This window comes from Patagioenas fasciata, chromosome 3 (assembly GCF_037038585.1).
Source record: "Patagioenas fasciata isolate bPatFas1 chromosome 3, bPatFas1.hap1, whole genome shotgun sequence".
NCBI lineage: Eukaryota > Metazoa > Chordata > Aves > Columbiformes > Columbidae > Patagioenas > Patagioenas fasciata.
In genome coordinates, this window is record NC_092522.1 from 95,886,487 (window position 1) to 95,907,144 (window position 20,658).

Consider the following 20,658-nt stretch of genomic DNA (forward strand, 5'->3'; position numbering starts at 1 on the left):
AAAGCTTGAGCTTTGGTCTTCAGGGACCACTCAACATCTGAATGCTGCACACCACATCACACAGGGAAGTGCCTAAATATAACCAAACTATGAGTATGGCCTCCTAACTGAAATCATCTTCCAGGGACCACCTTCAGTTTTAGACGCTAACTTGGAACAAAAAAGTCATCCAGCTAACTGTTCTCAAGCAGCTGATGTTCTAAAAGATTCAAGTTTCTAACCTCACTTACCAATGATTTCCAGAGGCTTCCTGGTTCTAACTTTACAACTATTTTCTATCCATTCAGAGCAGAATTTAAAATAATGTAAAGTTCATATGTTTACAAACATTTTTTCTAAATAGAGAAATATATAATGACTGCTACAATAGCACTTTGTTAATTTATTTTATTGGTGTCAAAATGGTTGAGGGTAGCCTCAGAAACCAGAATCCTGTTGTTCTCATAAACTTCCCAGACTTGCTGGTGGAGGCATAAATTGCTTTTTGAAAGCTGTATATCAAGTATCTCCACAAAAATATAGGAAATAATCTAATGCACATATAAAGGAATAAGGAAGATGCCATCTATGCAAATTTGGTAAAAAAATATAAATCAGAAAATACTGTTTAACACCATTAGGAAATTTATTTAAACATTTTAACTGCATATTTCTTAGTGAGATGGCATTGATTTTTTTTTCCAGGTTACCATGGCTTTGTACATCGACAAAGCTGAACTGAACACAAAATCCTAGTACTATAAAACTGAGTGCTGTTCGGTTGTTCTTATCCTGCACCTAATGAGTGGTGTGCACAAAAATGAAACTTCTTGAAAAATCAAAATCTGTGCTCAAAGACTGTAGGAGATACCTGTTTGGACAAGACATTTATGTATGATATCTGGCCAGAGTTCAAAATTCATGCTACTAAATGTTCACCTGACAGAACTAGGACAAATTCAGCTGTGGTAAATGTGCTGGACACAAGGTGACTAAAAAGAAAGGGGGCAATTTATAGCATTTTCTTGAATACAAACTAAACAAAAACAATGCTGTGATTGGTCATTAAAGCTATTCCATGATAAAAATGAAGATTAACTGAATAAAGACAGCTCAGAGAGCAAGAGTGCTCCCAGCACCATTGCCACACCGAAGAGCATAGATCTAACACTGCAATGAAAAGGTCATCGATCCATCTGTTTCTTTGGCAGAGGTGACAACCAGCCTACACGGATTACTCTGTCCTAACAGTATTTAACATTCCATAATCCTCAAACCAAACAGAGACAATCCCATAAAAAATCCAGGGGACAATCTAAAGCATTTCTATGCTATTGCAGACAAAATGGGCTAGACAGAACACAATCATTATTCTGTGGTAAAAAGCACTGATTTCAACAGTTTCTGATAAGCTAGGTCCAAATGAAAGTGTGAATGATTTATGAAAACACTGGACTCAACTGTCTATATGTAGACAATTATTTCCATTTCTCTGAACTTACAGTGTGGTTTATTATAAATAATTTAAACAAGAAAATGTACAACATACATTGAACTATTCATTTTAATAATTTCATTTGTTACACATTTGTAGTCCTAAATGAAAGTATTTCAACATAGTTTCTAATTCATGTGATTTCTAAGACTTCTTATATAGTTTAGATTAAGGTATTGTCACATTTGAGTAGACTTCAGTGCATTAGATGCGGCATATCCATTACAAATGTAGTAATCATTTGCAACAGTGAAACCACTGCAATAAGGAAAATAAAATCTTGATTAAACAACACCTGTACCTTTGAATTTCTTACACTAATGAGCAACTAACTTGTAACTGTGCTTTTATACGAATAGAAAAAAGAATGTTTGCTATAAATAAAATCTAGGAATTTCACTGAGAATTTAATTTTTAAGAGTGCATGTGACTAAGTGTGGCTCTAGTAGTTTTTGTCTTCAAACTGACAAGAATCCAAAACCAGAGAACAAGAAAAACTCCCTGGCTCACCTTCTCCCCTTCACTCCTACTGACATCAGTGGAAATTAAACACCAACCTGAGTAAAGCTTGACAAGCAACATCATGAAAATCTTCAAGGTTACGGTAAACAGATTAACTTACAATATTTGTACATGGTCTAGATATCTGCTTTGGTGTCCAAAAGAAGACTCTGCAGACCTGGGAACTTTCAAGCAAGTGGTGCAGATGTCCTGCTGAAGTGCGTACATGGGGACATCCCTGTTCCTGATGGGTCTAAAGGCTTGCAGGATTGTACAATGTAATTGTACAATGAGCCTGTTTGGGAATGTAGGTGACCACGTAAGTCTGCTGTGCACAAGAAAAATGCATCTAACCAAACCTCTATGCATTCTCGGGCAATGCTTTACATCTCAGAGAGTACTATACTGAACCCAAAGACTTTTTGCTCACTTTTATTCAAAAACACTAGCTATGGAACAGGATAGAATATGCACTTTCACATATAAATATGTTACTGTATCTCTTAAGGAGGAGGAGATCCAAGTTCATGGTCACCCTTATCCTGAGGAAACTTAGTCCTATATTTTGTCTTTCCTGGGATACTGCCCTCACTAGTAGGCAAAGGGCTCACTTTAAGAGTCAATACATTCTGATATTCCTGTGAAACTACAGCACTGCAAGAAATAAGAAAGCAAGATTGAGGAAGTCAGCAGAAGCAACTCAGAGGAAACCCGTCTGTACTGGTGTTTGAAGCGCTCCCTGACTGAGGGATGACAAGGCTCTGGGCAACGTACACCTTTAATTCATATCCTAGCATAACCCACTGAAATCTGTTTGCCTACCTGTTCTCTACCAGCACAGCAGTAACACGACTTGCAGAAATGAATGGGTTATGACAATAACCTGCTTTTTATGAGTGAGAACTTCTTTGTGCATAAAACCAATGGAAAAAACCACTGGAACCTGATGGCACAGAGCAAAGGGAGGAAACAAACAGATTTGAAAATAATTCATAACACAGATGAATCATGTGCAAAGTAGACCATAAAGCTGGGAATACTGGACTCCTCACAGACTTTTGATTTCAGTCAGTTGTGTGACTGGAGTGATGAGGAAACAAACCCAGGGAATTAAATACAGGGATTCTATTTCTTTGTCCAAGCCTGTGCATTTCTTGGGCCAGCTGGAATATAGACTGTTTTTTCTTTTGTTTTGACTGACTTTTTTATTTTTCATTTTTAATTCCTACAAAGCTTCTGTGTTTGTTTGCTTCACCTATTTTATGCCCCAGAAGGGATAAACTGTAAGCTTACAGTACTAATAAGACCAGAGTTCTGTGAATGTGCAAGCTTCTGGGAAATCTGAGGGTTTAGTTGAATGAGTAATGTAAAGAGGTAACAACCTAGAGACAAGACAAAGCACAGGGAGACCAAGGGAAGGAAAAAAAAAAAAAAAAACACAAACGCAAAAAACATGCTTATAGCCAGTATAATATCAAGAGAAGCTTAAGTATGTATAAATCTTGTCTTTATGAGCTGCAAACCAAGAAGCCTGCTCAGTATTTAGCTGTGAGCTCCATCAGGGCAATGTGACAATTTCTAACAGAGAGCTACAAGTTACAAATACCAAATACGCTGAAATGGACTTTGTGGCCTGAGGATCTGTCTTATGAGAGGAACAGCATGTGATCATCATTCAAGTTAGCATGCACATAATGTATTCTCTGATCAACACAGCACTTTGTGTCTTCGCCAGCGCATCACTACTACCATGAGCAATGTATGTCTGCCAAAGGAACAAAGGAGAATACTGGGGGTCTTTTTGCCTGCATGCCAAAGGGATTCCTGTCCTGAAATGGCAGGATTCCTGACTATATCACAGTACCACACACCATCTTGGTCTCATATCATAATGGCACCTTTTGCTAGAGGAGATTTAGCATCTCTAGTATTTTTTTTCCTCAAGAAATCTCTAGTATACCCTACACCTACTTTTATTTACTTACGTATTTTCAATTAATCCATATAACATACACAGATACTCTCTACATTTTCTTCTTTTTTTCAGCTAATTTGGAATCCGATTTTCTCCCTGTGTAAAGGTCTGCATAGGCTTCTCTTCAGAATACCACAGTGATTCTCATTAATTTGCCAAAAAGATCACTGTTAAGTAACAGTATTCACCCTTAATATGTTAGAAGATCATAAGCAGTCACAAAACACAAGCTCAAAACTGGTAATGATAACTGAGCCGTGAGCAAAGACTGAATGGACAAGACTTTTAAATCCTTGGTTTGTATCAGATGTAACAAAGATCCACGTTAGCAAGGCTGCACAACTCCAAGCATTCTATGCTGCTGAAAAAAAAAACTTGTACTTTTTGAGATCTTTCTTAGCCAGAAAAAATATCAACCAGATCATTGAAAAGATTCACATTGATTTTAATGCAAAATAAGGTTGAAAGTCTAAGCTCTTCCATACCCAACCATTTGAAGTGGTCAAACAGGCCTCAGAAATGTAAAAGATCCTTTGACATTGTGCTACAGCATTATCGTAAGATATTCAATCAGGATTTAAAAAAATGGCAGTTACCGACTTCTGAAATCTGGTAATTGCAGCACAGTGTTTTGGTATATCACCAAAACCTCCTGCATGCTTACTTCTGCAGTTATTACTGTGTTACATCTAAGTAAATTTTAAATGCTGTTGTTAACATTATGTTTTTTGTCATTTTTTTTAATAAACTTTACTATGTATACTGACATCCCTCAGAGTCATATATTTTTCCACAACTCATAATACAATAAATATTATCTTCCAATACTTAATAATTTAATGCCTTCTTCTTAGAAGAAACTCCCTGACAGTGGCCGTCATCTTAAATGACTGTCAACTTTGTGTTCAAACACATATCATACATTTAAAATGTTTGGCAAAGGGAAAAAATTACAACCCCAAATTTACAGAAAAACAAGAACTAAAGAGCATCTATTCCTATAGTAAGTGTGTCAGTCACAACCAAACATCAGCCAACTGCCCCTAAAGCAATTTCTGGTTTTATCCAGATCGGTCTACTGTGATACCATTTGTCAAATATAAATCAATAAGGTGACACTACTTTTTCTTTCATCTAACAAAAGAAAAAATGTGCAGGCTTTAGAATGGTGAAATTTTGTAACAAATTCCATGGCAGATCATGGACACATTCAATGGAAAAGAAAAAAAAAAAGTACAATGATGGTCATTCTTCATGATTAATTCTTAATGGTTTTAGTGTAGCCCTGTATCCCAATAAATACAGCACTGCCATTGCCATTAAAAAGCCTTTGGACCTGCCAAGTATTGTCTGAACTTGTCCTGTTCTTCCTGGAGCTCTGTTTTACTTGTTTAATGACCAGGCAGCTATTGCCTGACTTGCTTAATTAATTAATTTATTTATTTACCTTTGTAGAATCATATTCTTTTTCTAGATGGTAGCAACAGTTATTTTGTACAGAATGATGCACATATCACCCCAGCACAACTATGCAGTGCAGAAGAGCACAGTCATTGCAGTGAGAGAATGGTGGGAGAGCAGAGGTGTCCAAAGGGGAGACACTGGATGCAGTACAGGGGAGTACAGGTCCGGCAGGGTTAGACGGCACTGGGGATCCCTGAGCTAATGAACAATACATTGATGATGAGCTAAAGCAGTGCAGACCTGGGAACTGCACAAAATTGTGTTCTAGAGTAACAAAAAGAACAAAGAATATTTATCCAACTTCTGTAAGACAGTCTATATATAGTAAAATAATCACTTATTATTAAAATTTAACAACATTTATTTGATATTAGTTTAGTATTATTGTTCTAATTAATTTAATAATACTTAGAAAAAATCATTTTAATAATAAAATAATGGTTTCCTGTTCTAATATTGATTAGTTATATTTAAGGTACCCACATGTTCAACTGAGGGTATTTACTGGCAAACCTGCTTCTAATTAAATCCCATTTACATGAATAATCCTGTTGATTCAGTGAGATTATGTACAAATGAACACAAAAGCGGGAATTTAGTCATATCTGAAAAATACTTAGGTGCTACACTCTGGCACGCTTGGGTTCCCCTTGTCTTATTTATGACAGAAATTCTTTTATTGTAAAGTTACTGTACGTGTTACATTAGCAAACTAAAATCTATTTTTTGCAATACTTCAGATTTCACATGGACAAAAATCCATTATCCAAAACCTTAAAAGCATGGAATAGGAGATAAATGTAAGAGTCCTTCATTCCCTTCATATCTTTCATCTGCAAAACAGCCAATAAAATCACACTTTCACTTCAAGCACCAGAAAATATCTGAAGACAATATGGATCTGATCCTCATCAGAACTGTGGGGAAAAAAAAAAATCTTTCAGGTTTAGCAGTGATGGCATAATCTATATATTTTAAGTACTTGTATGATACTGATTACTGAGCAACCTATAAACTTTGATGCATTTATCCTCATAATACCACCAGAAAGCAAGGCAGTAGTATTATGACAATGCTGCAGGGAAATGAGGTGATGCACAGAAGCTGTATTTACAAAAGAAATTAAATAAATGTGCATGCCTCACCATCACCTCCCTATTTGCCACTAGGGTCGAATTCAAAAGGTGATCTTGGATCACAACTGCTTGACCAAGGTTTGCACAAACCACAGCCAGAGATGGCATCGTCCTTTTATTAATATAGTCTTCTGTGTATATATTGCCAATCTGGACCTCAATGCCCAGTGACCAACTGCAGCAGCTGAAGCAATCAGGACTCAGTGGCTCTGCTTCTCTGAAGGTTCTGTCTGATCAAGGAATAGGAATATTCTTTATTTTTCCCAAATGTGAAGCTTCCCTAATTTTTGTGGATAAACTAAAAATTCAATGGGCTAAAGAGAATGGATATGTAATAACTGGAACATTCACTTACAAGAGAGAAAAATGTCGGTTCCAGGCCTTGTTCCAATTAAGTATACGATTCTACTAAGCATATGATTCTATGACTGTATTACATTCTCCCCTGAAAATAACTATCAAACTTTTTATCTGATCATAATTCTTTGTCAAGAGGTGAGCCTCGTATCTACTGCATTTATGAACCCAAATAATAGCAGAATTATCTGAAGCCCTAAGTCCCTATACATAACTTGCACAACTTTATCAGGTGTTGGGATTGGCTAATATCGCAGCCTTGGCACCCTCCTCCCTTCCAAGGAGAGTGAACCTTCATGATATTCTCTGTATTGTTAGTGACTTCCTAGACATTTGGTGCAGACAGGACCAGCTGGACTAGGCTCTGTACTCACATTACACCTGCAGTGCTGAACATTTTTCCTCCTCTCCTTTGTCAGTATGAAGCCCATCTATCAACCTTCAAACCTATCAGTATGGAGCATCTGTATGTGTGCCAATCACTGCAGATACCAGCCAATGCCACAGAACAAACAAAACACTCCCAAGGATAAAAACATGACTTGTCACAGTTCGAGCTGAAGTGCTCAGCTCTGCAGACAATTGAAATCTTCTGTGTATACAGTATAGAATGGACTGCAAATAATATATTCATAGGATAGAAAAGCAAACCCTGTGTAAGAAAAAGTGAACCACCTAGGATTCAAAGGAATATTCCACATGAAATCTTCAGACTTAAGATTTTCCAAAACCCTTCTGGGAAAAAGTGTTCTCGAATGAAGCATGTACACTATTATTCCTCATAACCAATAAACAGCATGAATTCAATTCCCAGATTTTCTAATCTGTCATTAACGCCCTTTCTAGCTGCACTGCAGGGATGAGCTCCAAGGGCTTCACAGACTCATCCTCGAGCATTCTGTGCACACTTACACAGCAATCTGCGCCACTCTTTAATGGCCTGCAGGAAGCCCTGGATAACATGTATCCTGGACTCTATGTTGAAGGATCCACCAGTAATGATGTAACCAAACCTGGTATAGCAGCCTAGAAAGACAATATGATGTAACTGGCTGGTAACAGATGCAAAAGAGCAGGCAAGGGTAACGTGTATTGACTACTTTTTGATAGACTCTCTTTTTTTATTTTCTGAACTAATCTAAACCTGGCTGAACCATCACCACTGTCCTCTCCAGCTCTTTCTTGTGCCACTTTTTGGTACTGATGGAGGCTTACCTGGGCCACCACAGCACACTCACCCAACATCAAGATCACCCAGCTAAAAAAACCCAAGGTTAATAGTTTTCTGCTTAGCTGGTGTACTGACATAACTCACCAAAGGGAAAAAAGTAAAGCCAGAGTCATCTCAGCAGCTGCAGGGCCTCAGATTCTTCACAAGCAACTTGTAATAAACATACATCAGTTGATGACACCAGTTAACAAATTCTCACTTAACATAAGGTATTTCCAGTTCAAGTTAGAAGTGGTGAGGTTGGAAGTCCTGTTAATCATTTTCCACAGCTAAGAGTCAGAGAATTGCTCTTTTGATCCTCCCTCTCCCATCACCCTTTAGAGAAGCTGTTCAATAGCACACAACTATCAGCTATGGTTGAAAATTATAAATCATGCTATAAATAAATACTGCCTCTGCATGACTGAGGAATGAGTTAGCAATACATGAAGAACAAGAGGAATCCAAGTCAGCTCCCAAAGTGTTTTACATCTGAAGAAGAAAAGAGAGCAAATTAGTGAAAATTGGCCAAAAGGGGACAACACATGGTTCTCCCCATTATCACTAATTTTCTATCAGGCTATGGAAGAATGGATAGTATGCAAAGTTTATATTTTTGTTGTGTTTTTGCCATTTCCAGGAGATGTAAGTAAAATTTGAACTGAATAACTGAAAATAGCTTGCTTCCAAATTTCAGTTGCAGATTTTCATCACCAAATACTAATTTGAGTGTGTCATATGCTTTGTTTCCCCTTCAGATAATGAAAAATAAAACCAAGAAGCTTAAGTAAAGCACATAAAGAGATAGGCTAACCAGCTAAAAGAGAAAGAAAAGCAGTAAGCGGTTACAAAATTGTTTTTTTTAAGTGTATCTGCTTCAGTCTACCAAATGTCAAGGATGGTTTCAAAAGTAAAACTACAGAGAAAAAAAAATTTAATAAGTTTGAAAGAATAGAACTAATACAAATTATGAACTAATTTGCATTTGTTACAAGAAACACATGCTGTAACTGTTTCACAACTCTTTTGTGGGCTCTAATCTAATCTTCATTTAGACCAAATTATACTGATAGCATGGGGAATTTGCCTTGAGTAAGGACAACAATTTGGCCTTTGCAGAGTAAAGTAACAACACTGGTCTCATACGGTTATTATGGATTGTTTTTATTAACTCTGACGGTGGCTAGTCCATCAGAAGGTGTCAGTAATTGGACAAAAACTGTATTTATAACTTCTCTAAAAGACTAACAAAACTGAAAATGACTTTCAAAAATCTGGATGTCTTCCTCTTGAGATTTAACTAGCATCAGAAAGGTCTCTAACTCTGAAATATTCATAAATCAGTGATGCATAATTTGTAAATTTGTACGTTTTATCATGTACAACTTTCTCTATTCTAAAGAGCATTTTATATTTCTTGTTAACAGTGAATGCAAATAATGCTCAATGGAATTCTGTAGTGACCTTTGTTTTATTACAATTACTGCATATTTATAAATGAACAGCTAGACTTCAATTCGAGAACTACAACAACTTTGAGTTGGAATCCTTTGATAAAACACAACTGAATAAACTTAATAAAATTAATTCCCTAAGAAGAGAAAAAGAAAAGTCTCCTCTGAAAATTCCTCTGTGTATACCAACACACAAAGCAGATTTTTCCATGGTTTTGCAGATAGACAACTAAACAAAACAGCAGTATGGAAAGATTTGAACAGAAGATGATAAAGTGCTTTAGAAAGAGCACAGGAGAACATATTAAATGCAACAGCTCATATAACCACTGCATTATATAAATGTATAAATACATAGGTATAAAACACTGCATAAGAAATGCAGTACCTGCATTATGTCATAATATAACTCCATGTAATGTCACTGAAATCTTGTAACTGAAATCTCACTATGTAAACAGAAACACCATTAACTTGCATTAATGGCTGTTCCACAGGTGAACACTTCCGCATTTGTCAAAAGCATAAGCAAATCAGAGGACAAGGCCTAAATGTAGCAAGCATATTGTACTCTGCCCACCCAGACAAAGAGTGATAGAAGTATTTGAAATCACGAGGCACAGTTTACTGGTATGAGAAAGGCAAACACAGAGTGTGTGGCTGGTCTGAAATATCTGATGGTCCAGGACTCAGTACTACTGAGCACTTGTTCACTGGAGCCAGTAGCAAGAAAGTCAGAATTCTGTTCCTAATTTGGGTATTCTTTGACTTCACTTTGAACACTTAATTTCTGTATATACCCTTTCCCATTCTGGATCATTGGTTCCTATTTATGTTCTGTGCTCTTTACAGTGAGGGTCTCTAGGAGCGTTTGTCCCCAGCTGAGAGCAAGTCTCCACATTGTCTGATGTACAATAACGCATGTAAATAGAGATGTAATTCAAGCAAAAATGGTTGTCTGGGGAACCAAAATACTGGTTTTGGTTATAACACAGCTTCCAACATACTACTTCATGAATGTTTTAAGCAAGCAATGAGCTCATGAAAAACTGGTAGTCAGATCCTATATGCTACATTTGTGATCTCGCTGAAGGCAGGGCAAACACTTCACTACAGTAGGTTGACCTTTTCCACAAGATAAGTAATATACAATTTTGTTAGTATAAGAAGTGCTGAACAAAATACTGATAGAATTCATGATACCAAAGAAATCAACCATTAGACATATATATGTGAAACCAAGTATATGTACTAATAAAGCATTTAAATAACTGGAAGCAAAGCCATTTACATAGGCTTTTCCTACCATAAAGGAAATTGTCTCTGTATTTTCCTTTTTCGAAAGTATCAGAAAATTCACTTATGGATTGACCCAAATCTCAGCAAATTCAATACACATATGTGAGGTGCTGATTGCTCTTGCACACAAACTTCTAAACTTTACATCAAAAGAAGAAGTTTCATAGTTTGCTGAAGTAAATCAGATGGAAATGATCAATACGGCACAAACTGAAGTGCAATCATTAGTGATAATAGCATATAATCCTTGAAAACAAAGACAGGCTTTATTGATTAAAAGATATTTTGATCATTAATGCTTTTTGTACAGTGCAATGCTTCAGAAAAAATCTGAAATCAAACTTGCATGGCTCTGATAATGCATCCCATTATGAGTGGTCCACAGTGACCCAAATATGTACTAAGAATATAGATGTTTAGGGTGATTGTTTTCTTTTAGCAAAGTAAGTCAAAAAGGGCATTATATGAAGTGCACTGGAATTCCTAGGAGATTTTGAAACATTTCCTTCAATTTGGAATCAGATCCATACAGAAGAAACACAATGTCTCTAGCTGATTTTATGAAGGTTTCCATGATGATTTTGACCATGAACATTTTAGGAGGAACAATATTAATGCAAAAAAAAAAAAAAAAAATTAAATTATTTTTCTTTACATTCTAGATTTTCACTGAGATCAAACTGCTCACAAAATTGTGACAACTGCTCATAACCACGTTATTTGAGTATGTCAGTTTTAAGTTTTTAAACAATATTTTATAAGTCATCGTGAAAAAACTTTTCATGCAAAATTAGAAAGCCTGTTCTTTGTTACTGCTCACCTTCCTTTCTCCTCTTGAACTCATGGATAAAAGAACCACTGCAAGCAGCAAGTTATAAAAAATATTAAGAATATTCCAAGTCTGTTATTGTAGTCATTCAATATTCTGGAAAACAGATTCCTTTTGGATTTTCCAAATGTTGCTTTAGTCTCGAAGAGTTGTTGCTCACTAAATATCCCTATAGAAATATAAGGTTGTTAGACTCCATTTCATAATTTTTCATCTTCCTAGGTGGATCCTGCACTGATTCAAGTTTTAATCCTCTGATGGAGCCATGCTATGACATGTTATTACTGCCTTTGACTTTCTGACTCGGCATGTCCAGACTACTCAGCCAGATAGTCACCTCTGAGTATGTGATGAATATTATAAATTAATCTTAAATGTGTACAACAAGACTTGAGCATTGATGGAACAACATATCAATAGATGCACATGTGCCACAAAAGCTTCACAAAACTATCTGCATTATTCAACAATGTGTCATAAACTATTATTTTAAAGAGACATCTTATAGTAAATCCCTTGTTAAGATATTCCTGTTGTTTTCAGACGTGAAATCATTAAAAAAAAAAAAAAATAGCAGTTTCTGGATATTGAGATGCTGGTACTCAGCTATTAGAATTTTTGACAAAGTAGACCAATGCCACATTCCTAGCATATTAAAAAATCCCTACTAAAATTATTTTAGACTAGCTGAACAAGATATACAAGATGAAGCCTGAAACTCCAAATACCAAGATATAATTAATGTAAATATCCCTTCCATTCTTTTCTTCTGTTGGATAAAAGTAAGAGGATGAAATAATTATTTTCACTGTTTTATGAATGTCCCTGTCAGATATGTCAGTAAAACACAGGAGAAAATTCTCTCTTAGTTTCTGTCTAAGTAACTATTATAAAAACCCATAACAATATTATGGCTCTGTGATAGTCACAGTAAGAAAAGACATTTTTGCATTCTTTTTGCCATAATTCATAAAACTGAATGGATTGACTACATGCAAAAGCTTTACAGGCCCACTAAAGTTGGAACTGAGCCCTGTCTTATTGACAGAAGCTTCATGAGATAGTTCAGTCACAGCACTGAGGATCAAGAGGACAAATTCCCCTGACTCCTTAAATTCAGGCCCCTGCCAGTGTGTTCATTCAGATCTCTTTGCTAGTGCTTTGATCCAGGCTAAGCACCTCAAATATAAGGCTATGGAAAAGGATCAAGATTCAATGAAACTGAGTCTTAGTGAAAAAGTGGTGATTTTCAATATTGCTTTAATGAGCAACACCAAAGATGATATGCCTAGAAAAGAAATACTGATTGAACTACATATTTCAAAACCATTTTATTAAAAAAATAATAGTTACAGCTTCCTTTTTTTGACCTAGTTCATTTTATTGTTCAACTCTCTTCAGCACTTCTAGAAACACAATCATCCATTGTATACTTGTCACATCTTTTGTAAGAGGCAACACTTCTTTAAAAAGGAAAAATACTGAATTTCATCCATTTTCCTAGGTCATTTATCATATTCAAAATTGTAAAAATCTTCAGAGGTTAAAAAAAAGAAACAGTAGACTTTTACCTAAATACTCTCTATTTACATTATGAATCTAAAATGTGACTGGAAACAGTTTTTGAAAAAGATTTTGTCCTTCATAGAGTCAAGTTTGATGAAAGCAAATCTGAAGAATGGGAGGGTATGTATAATCCTGTGAAAAGCTGTCATGTCCCTGCAATTCCTTTCCGAAAGTCATTGCTAGGCAGTACCAAACCCCAAAGTAATACAGAAATTCATAAAACACAATCTTACCAAGTCCAGAGCACTCTCACAATGACAGGCAACTGCCATTACCCTTAAAACTCAACTTACACTAATAAAACTGTACTTTGAGTTGCCACTATGAACTCTAACAGCAAGAAACAATATTCTTAGTTATTGGTCAATCTTATTTTTGCTGCCTGTGCTGATCTAATTTGAATCAGATTGCCTGTGAAAACTAAATTTGCATTTCTTGCTTAGATGTTTGCTGACACAAGAGATGAATTGCATTATGTTTGTGGCAGGAACATTCTACATTCTGATTCCTCAGTAAAGCCTCCAACTGAGCCACAAACCAGCTTTATACATAGAAATCAAGCACTGATGTGCTTGATAAATATGGCTATATCTGCAGAAAATAGACTCAATACACCTTTCTCAGATTTTTAGCCTTCTGAAGAAAAGAGAAAAAATCCTTTAAACAGTGAGTTGAACAAAACGAGCATACTACTGAGAAGTACTGTGAGGCTTCATTTGCTAACTGATCGTAACTTTCAGCAGCAGCCTGATGAACAATTTCCAATTGCATTAAAGTAACTAAAACACTGAAATGATTGTATTGTTGTTAAAATTATCAGTGACACCAAAGAAACCCCAAAATCCATAAGTGAAGTGAAAAACAAATGAAGGAAACCATGGACCTACCAAAAAAAAAAAAAAGCCACCCCCTCTAATAATGCTGTTTATCAAGCTAATATCCAGGAACACAAGTAGGGGCAAGAATTAAAATATGTCTGGAATTGGAAGCAAAATATGATGGAAACGTGTTTCAAAACGTAAGGAAAAAAAAGTGCCTGCCCTAGTATTCCTCCATCCTTTCCACTAACCACATTTCATAAATAGGTGCTTTAACTGGGAGACACACTTTCCCTTAGAATTCAGCGTATTTTTGCGAGCGGTACGAAGGGTCCCCGGCGGCCTGCGCGTCGCCTGTGCTGGCACTCCTCACCTCAGCATCGAGGTGCTGGCTCAGGATGGAAATCAGGGCGCGGGGCGGGGACGCGCCTTTCTCCCGCCGTGGGAGTGACCCCGCAGTGCGGGGGCCGCGGGGACAAGCGCCGCCCGCCGTCTCCGCTGGGCCACTAACACGGGGCAGCCGCTACACCACGGCTGCGTCCCCTACGCGCCCCTGGGTCTGTGCTCTTCAGGTTTTCTGATGGGTTCCGTGACACACACGATGAAGGGGGTGCAAGCAGTGCGTTCTACTTAACTTCGACGGCACGCTTACGCGCGGCGTGAGCCCCTACGCACCCGCGCAGCGGCCGGGACTCCCGCCCGGCTCTGCCCGCTGCGCCCCAAGCTCCGCGACCGGGGCTGCCTCCGTTTCCCAGGACACTAATTAGGTCTAAACGATGTCAAACACCATCCCTGCCGCTGCACATGTTTCTCTGGGAGTTTTTTAGACAAGACGATCTTCCCCGTCATTTAAGATCATTCTGTTTCCTGGGCTCCGAGCTGTTGGGTGCTGGGAGAGGCGCTGACCTGCAGGACACCCAAAGTGTCCCTCATCTCTCCCCTCCCCCCCAGTCCTGCCTGTGGCCGCTGGCACCGCGTCAGCTGGCGCAAGTTCAGCTTTTCTTCTCCCACAGCACTGGGGCTTGGCTGCCCTTAAAGAAAATCCTTTCCTAACAACGTGTCAATGTTACATTCCTCCACAAAGCAACTTCTATTAGGGGGGCTGGGAGCTTGGCGCTGCCTCACCACAGACTGGGAGCTTTGTGGCTATGCAGAAAACAAGGAGAGAAGGAACATTTCCTGCATTAAAATGCAATACCCTGAGCTTGATGATTTATCTCTTGCCACTGGGGCACATCCCCCCCTTCCCTCGTTCCTGCATGACTGCTCTGAAGGACCCCATCACCCAGAGATTGCAGCCAGAGCCCCCATCGAGGTTCAGCCTACACCTTCTCTGCCACTCACCCCTCCAACGTGCTTCCCAAAATCACCCCCAACCTCCTTAGAATTTCAGGAGGTAAAAACAGGAGGCATGAAGCAGAGAGGCTAGGGAGATCCTGCCACTCTAACTGCTGGATGCCTGTCTTCTCACCCTTCCACAAGTCCCCTTTGCCAGCAGGGACACAAAGCAGCTGCTGGGACTATTACATCAACCTCTTTTCCTCACTAACATTGCTAGGAGATTCAGAGCCGTCGTCTCCTGGAGCTAAGGCTGTCTGGAGAAGAGAAGCAGCAGCAGCCCACACACAGCCCCTTCGTGGAGCTCCAGGCAGGTCAAAACGGCATGTCCATGTTCACTCCAGAGAACTGCACTGGCTTTTGGTTTGTTTTAAGGTTGCAGAGGTCTGGCCCAGCTGTGGGACCAGGTGTCCTGACCATGGTAAATCTCCTGGTCTTTTAGTCAGCTTACCCGCATGCCTTTGGAAATGTTTTCCTTGCAAAGTCAAGGGGGGGCAAGATTTTGTAGTCAGGTGGTTGCAGTAAAGAGGTCTTGAGGGGGAGATGGCTTCCTGGCTCACCACCTGTGGGCATTACTGTTAAGTGGGGGCTGAAAACAGATGGATTCTACTTATGGGGAGTTTCAACAGTGCTCAGCAGAACTACATGCTGAAGGTTAGGCCAGTTTAGAAATTAAAACACAGCCTTCCTTGCCATGAGGGAGTGTGCATCTTCCCCAGCCCTTTCACCTTGTCTAGAGGCAAGCTGGAGTGGAAAGCAAGTAAAATGAATCTGAGTATCAAGGAGCACCAGCAGCAGGACCTACATACCGGTGTGGGATTCAGCTCCCTCTCCAAGAAGCACCTACCTTCTTTCGGTGGCCGTTTGGCTTCTCGGCTGAGGTTGCAGACCTGGGTGGTTTGCAGCTCCTGGGTCAGGCAGCCCTCCGTCTGCTCGTTGAGGGGCAGCACCACATTATTGAGCAACACCAGGGACTGGTCGTCTATTCCCCATTCTCCCAAATGCTGAGGGCAGGTGCATTTTGTATACATGATCCCACAGGACTCGGTTCTCCCGTTCTCGGACTTCAAGCAGCTCTCCAACCAAGTGCATAACACATGACACCCAAACTGGCTTGGGCTCACCTTGTTCAACACCAAAAACTCAAAGAAGGATTTTTGGTCTTCTTCTTTTTTGTGTAATCCTGGTAAATTGATAGGATAGACGCGGCGTATCTGAATAAAATTCTTATCATACTGCAGAAATACAAAAGCATTCTTGGAATCGCAGAGCTGCATTATAGAATGGTTATTTTTTAAAAGATCCTTTATTTTTTCGTGGGAAAAATGATCAAACTGATAAGCCAAGAGGGAAAAGTTGGAGCAGCTGAAGTCCTTTTTGGAAAATTTCAGGTAAATACTATATTTGGTCGGATCTGGATTTTCCAGCGTCCAAGTGCAGTTTGTGAAGTTTTTAGGAAACATTTCACTTACAGAATATGATCCATAAATGACCCCCTTCACCAGCGTGGAACACCAGAAGTCTTGGGCAGCATTAAATCCAAACATAACCAGTAGATAGGTGGAAAATATATAAATCAGCAAATTACGAACAGCCTTCATCCTATGTCATTTGGCCTGCAGGAGATGAAATGAAATAAAAATGCAAGTAGAATTCTTCACGCATTGAAAACCAAACTCCTTCCAATATTCGAGCCAGCTGTTTTCAAGCTTGCAGTTAGAGCCCCTTTCAGAAAGAAGGGCAGGTAATTTTTATTTTATAACGCAAGGGACGGGTTTGCTGCTGTGTGCACAGCGCCATCACGTGGTCTTGGCAACAGCCAAGTCTCCTACAGTCAAATTAAAAACCAACATCTATTAGATTATTAATAGGAATGTCCTCTCCTGTCTAGGATGTAGTCATCATGGCGTGGACTAGAACTGCTCAGCTTAGGTAAAAACCTAGACACCTTAGCCGACAGACCAGGAAAAGGACAATTCATTTATTAATTTATTTAAAAAGTGAATAAGTAGTCTGCTATAGTCATATATGTGCATATACAATATGCACATGCAGAATTTCTCTAGAATTCGACAAGAAAGCCAGTAGCATCTGTTGTTACATATTATTTTTCTATTAAGTCTGAGAAGTAACTGTGAAGAATTACAGCCATAATTTAAAAATGCACAAATTATAATTTGTTACAGATGGAACATTATCTCCCATATGCCTACATGCTTTCACCCTGGCCACCTGGTATACAGAGGTCTCTATAAAAAGAAAGCCCAGGCAGGAAATACTGAGATTAATGTATTAATAAAATTTCAAGACTGTTGGAGAAAGAAACAAAGACAGATGAAACTAGTCCTAGTCTGGACTAGTCCTGGACTACCAATAAATGCCAGATTTTTAAGATAATGATTTCAATCTGCTACAGCCTCTTAGGAAATATAAAATGGATCACTGTATTAGCATCTACAACCAGTATCTCTATATAGCTGCCAGTGCTACAGCAGTATCTCTGCATCTATTGGGCTGCACTTGCCCTCTTATTACAAATATCTTTTACAGTCTGGTTAGCTGTGTTTTGCAGATGTGCGCTTGAATGATGAAGGACATATTACATTTTCTCTGCTAGTATCTCCAAATAAAGCTGTTTTACTGCACCTGTCAACCATTACAGCATCCACATGGTCTGTTCTCTTAACAGTGGCCTAGGTTAATAAATCAAACATTAGTTATATTTACCCTTGTAACGCTATCCAAAAAATTCAAATTGAACGTTTTCAGAATTAAGCTTTGAGAAGTTGCTTATCTCTTAAAAAATAGTAGCTTTTCACCTTCTGCTGTCAAATGCAAGCAGACAGAAGTGATACCAAGCTAATTTCAAAACTCTCTAGATTGCAGTCTCTTCCACTGTTGTTCTGTAAGCAGAGGCAGACATACACAGGCACTGAGTTTTGATGTGTGTCTTCGCCTAGCTTTTCATCTCCTCACCAAACAGCAAGGCATCTTCTATCTCCCATTGCGTAACACACAGCAAATCACCGGATTAAGCTCCCTTGAAGAGATTTTTCTATCTCCTAGATTGTAATTCAAACTCTGAATCTTGAAATGGGCAAAGCATCACCAACTCTAACCCTCTTTATAGTGGAGGTTTAAAAAAAAAAAAAAAACAGGCAGAGCTGCTGCTGAGTCTGTCCACACAGTCAGATTTTCTCATTTCTGAGCTTCCATCTCAATGAATAGCATGGTTCTCCTTCTCCAAATCGGGTCAGTACAGCATTTAAGGTTTTTTAAAAGTGAAACTTATCAGGAATTCTGGAAACAATTTCCCCTTTGCTGAAGCACTTTGCAGGCAATGCAGTTCTGCGCAGTGTTATTCAGGATGGTGTAGGTGTTGAAAGCCAATGTGGCAATAAGTGTCTAAATTAGGAATTTCACCCAGGAAAAAGGATTAATTTTATAATCTGGAAAGAAAAAAGGGGGCTTATTTGCTTTTCTTCTTGAAAACGAAAAAACCTCTGACTTTTCTCATCCTGTGTTATATTCACATTAGAAAAATAAAGACGTCTGCAGTGCTAGGCTGTTTTCTGTGAAGAAATGTAATCAAACAGCCCTCATTTTAGTTGCGTGTTTGTTCACGCAAGGCTACTGAAACACAACATTGTCTTAATCTCTCTCCCTGTGTGCATTGCACGCACACATGCACACACACATACAAATTCAGTGTGCCAGCACCATTTCGTTTCATTTGCAGTATTGCTAAATACAAGAGTGAATCTGCTCACTGAAAGGATTAGTCACTCAGATTAAAAAGATCTTTATTTTCCATGGAGGAGGGAGTTAAAGAACGGCCACAGAGGCTTAAGGCTGGCCATTTGGGAAGGGGGAGAACCCTCTTCTGCTGAAAAGCAAACGGGCGTTTAGTTTGGATATTCCCCAAACTGATTTTCTAGGTGACACTGTAGTTTAGCCGAACATAGACGGCGCCATCACTCCACTTATTTTTTCCCCCCAAAAGAAGACCCACTGAGTTCTCTTATTTTAACTTCCTATTAACCTAACATTCCCCCTGCCGCACCCCCCACCCCCCCCTCCCAATTACCCAGTATCGTGCACAAACCTCAGGTTTTCTCGGTCTCGCTGGAAATTGCTCTTCAAGAAAACAGACCTGTCACAAAACGGACTTCTCTAACTTTTAAACTGCAGAGCTGAAGTAAATGCGGAGATCATTTTGTATGTGCTGTCTCTCTCTGTATCCTTCAGCAACAGCCTGTCCCCCTCCTCCGCCGCCTCCTCCCCGGAATCCCGAGCTAAAAGCTCTGGAGTCGTAATCCCTCGAAATGGGAAATGGAAATGCCCCGGGTACCCTTACCTTCCACTCCGAAAGCTGTCAGGCTATTTCTCTAAACCACTAGCACCACAGGCACACGTCCCAACAACAGTGATGGAGAGATTCCCCTTCTGTCGGAAGCACCGTTTCCCATTTTCCCCGGCTCAGGTTCAAAACCAAGATTAAAAAAAGCAGCAGAAGATAAAAAACGCAGCGACAAAACCCCCTCAACGCCACGCACACACCCCACCGAGGAAAAAAAAAAAGCAGCTTTGGCTCCGGATCCACCAAATCCAACCACACGAAGGGAAAGAAAAGAAAAAAAGAAAACCACCTCTAATCAGCGAGACTGCAGGGGAAAAAAAAATGGAAGTGGCTGAGCAAGCGGAGGGTTTTTTTGTTGGCTTTTTTTTTTTTTTTACTTGAAACAAAGTCTCAGCACAGAAGCCCGATGAGCGGCGATGCCAGGCAGGCGGCGGTCTGAGAGGAGGACTAAGGCGCTAGTGCAGATTTGTTGGTGGGTTTTGTTGTTGTTGTTATTACTAATAGACTTATTCCTCTTTCCTCCCTCCTCCTCCCCCCTCAGGCACTAATGGCCGGACAGCGGCGGGGGGGTCCTTGGCTGCCGATGTCGGGGCGCGGTGTGAACGCCGGGCGCGCAGGGACTACGGAGGGAGCGAGAGCGCGTCTCTGCCGCTGCGTGTGTGTGTGTGTGTGCGCGCGTGTGCGCGAGCCAGCCAGCCAGCCCCCGTCGGTGCCAGTGTGCGAGTGCGCGCTTGTGCGCGCCCCCCCTGCGCGCCCCTCGGTCGCCCGCTGGGCGCAGGGGGTGGCTGCGCGCCCCGCTTTCCCGGGGGCGGCGTGCGCGCCGCTGCGCCAGGCCCGCTGCGCGGCGGCTGTGCGCGCCCCTGCGCCCTGCTCCGCG

General features: G+C 39.7%; 1 protein-coding gene across 7 annotated transcripts in view; it reads right to left on the reverse strand.

The window, feature by feature from the left end:
* The window catches only part of ADGRB3 (adhesion G protein-coupled receptor B3), a 445,285-nt gene extending 425,375 nt beyond the window's left edge, over nucleotides 1–19,910 (reverse strand). For 6 of the 7 annotated variants that reach the window (XM_071806930.1, XM_071806929.1, XM_065834941.2 and 3 more), the window contains exons 1-2: nucleotides 19,779–19,910; nucleotides 16,269–17,037 (exon numbers count right to left, since the gene is read on the reverse strand). In XM_071806930.1, the coding sequence (XP_071663031.1) occupies nucleotides 16,269–17,022 (754 nt within the window). In that variant the 5' untranslated portion in view covers nucleotides 17,023–17,037; nucleotides 19,779–19,910. Of the gene's footprint in view, nucleotides 1–16,268; nucleotides 17,038–19,526; nucleotides 19,677–19,778 lie in introns of those variants that run through there. The other variant, XM_071806926.1, reaches the window with a different exon arrangement.
* Nucleotides 19,911–20,658: the final 748 nt, after the last annotated feature.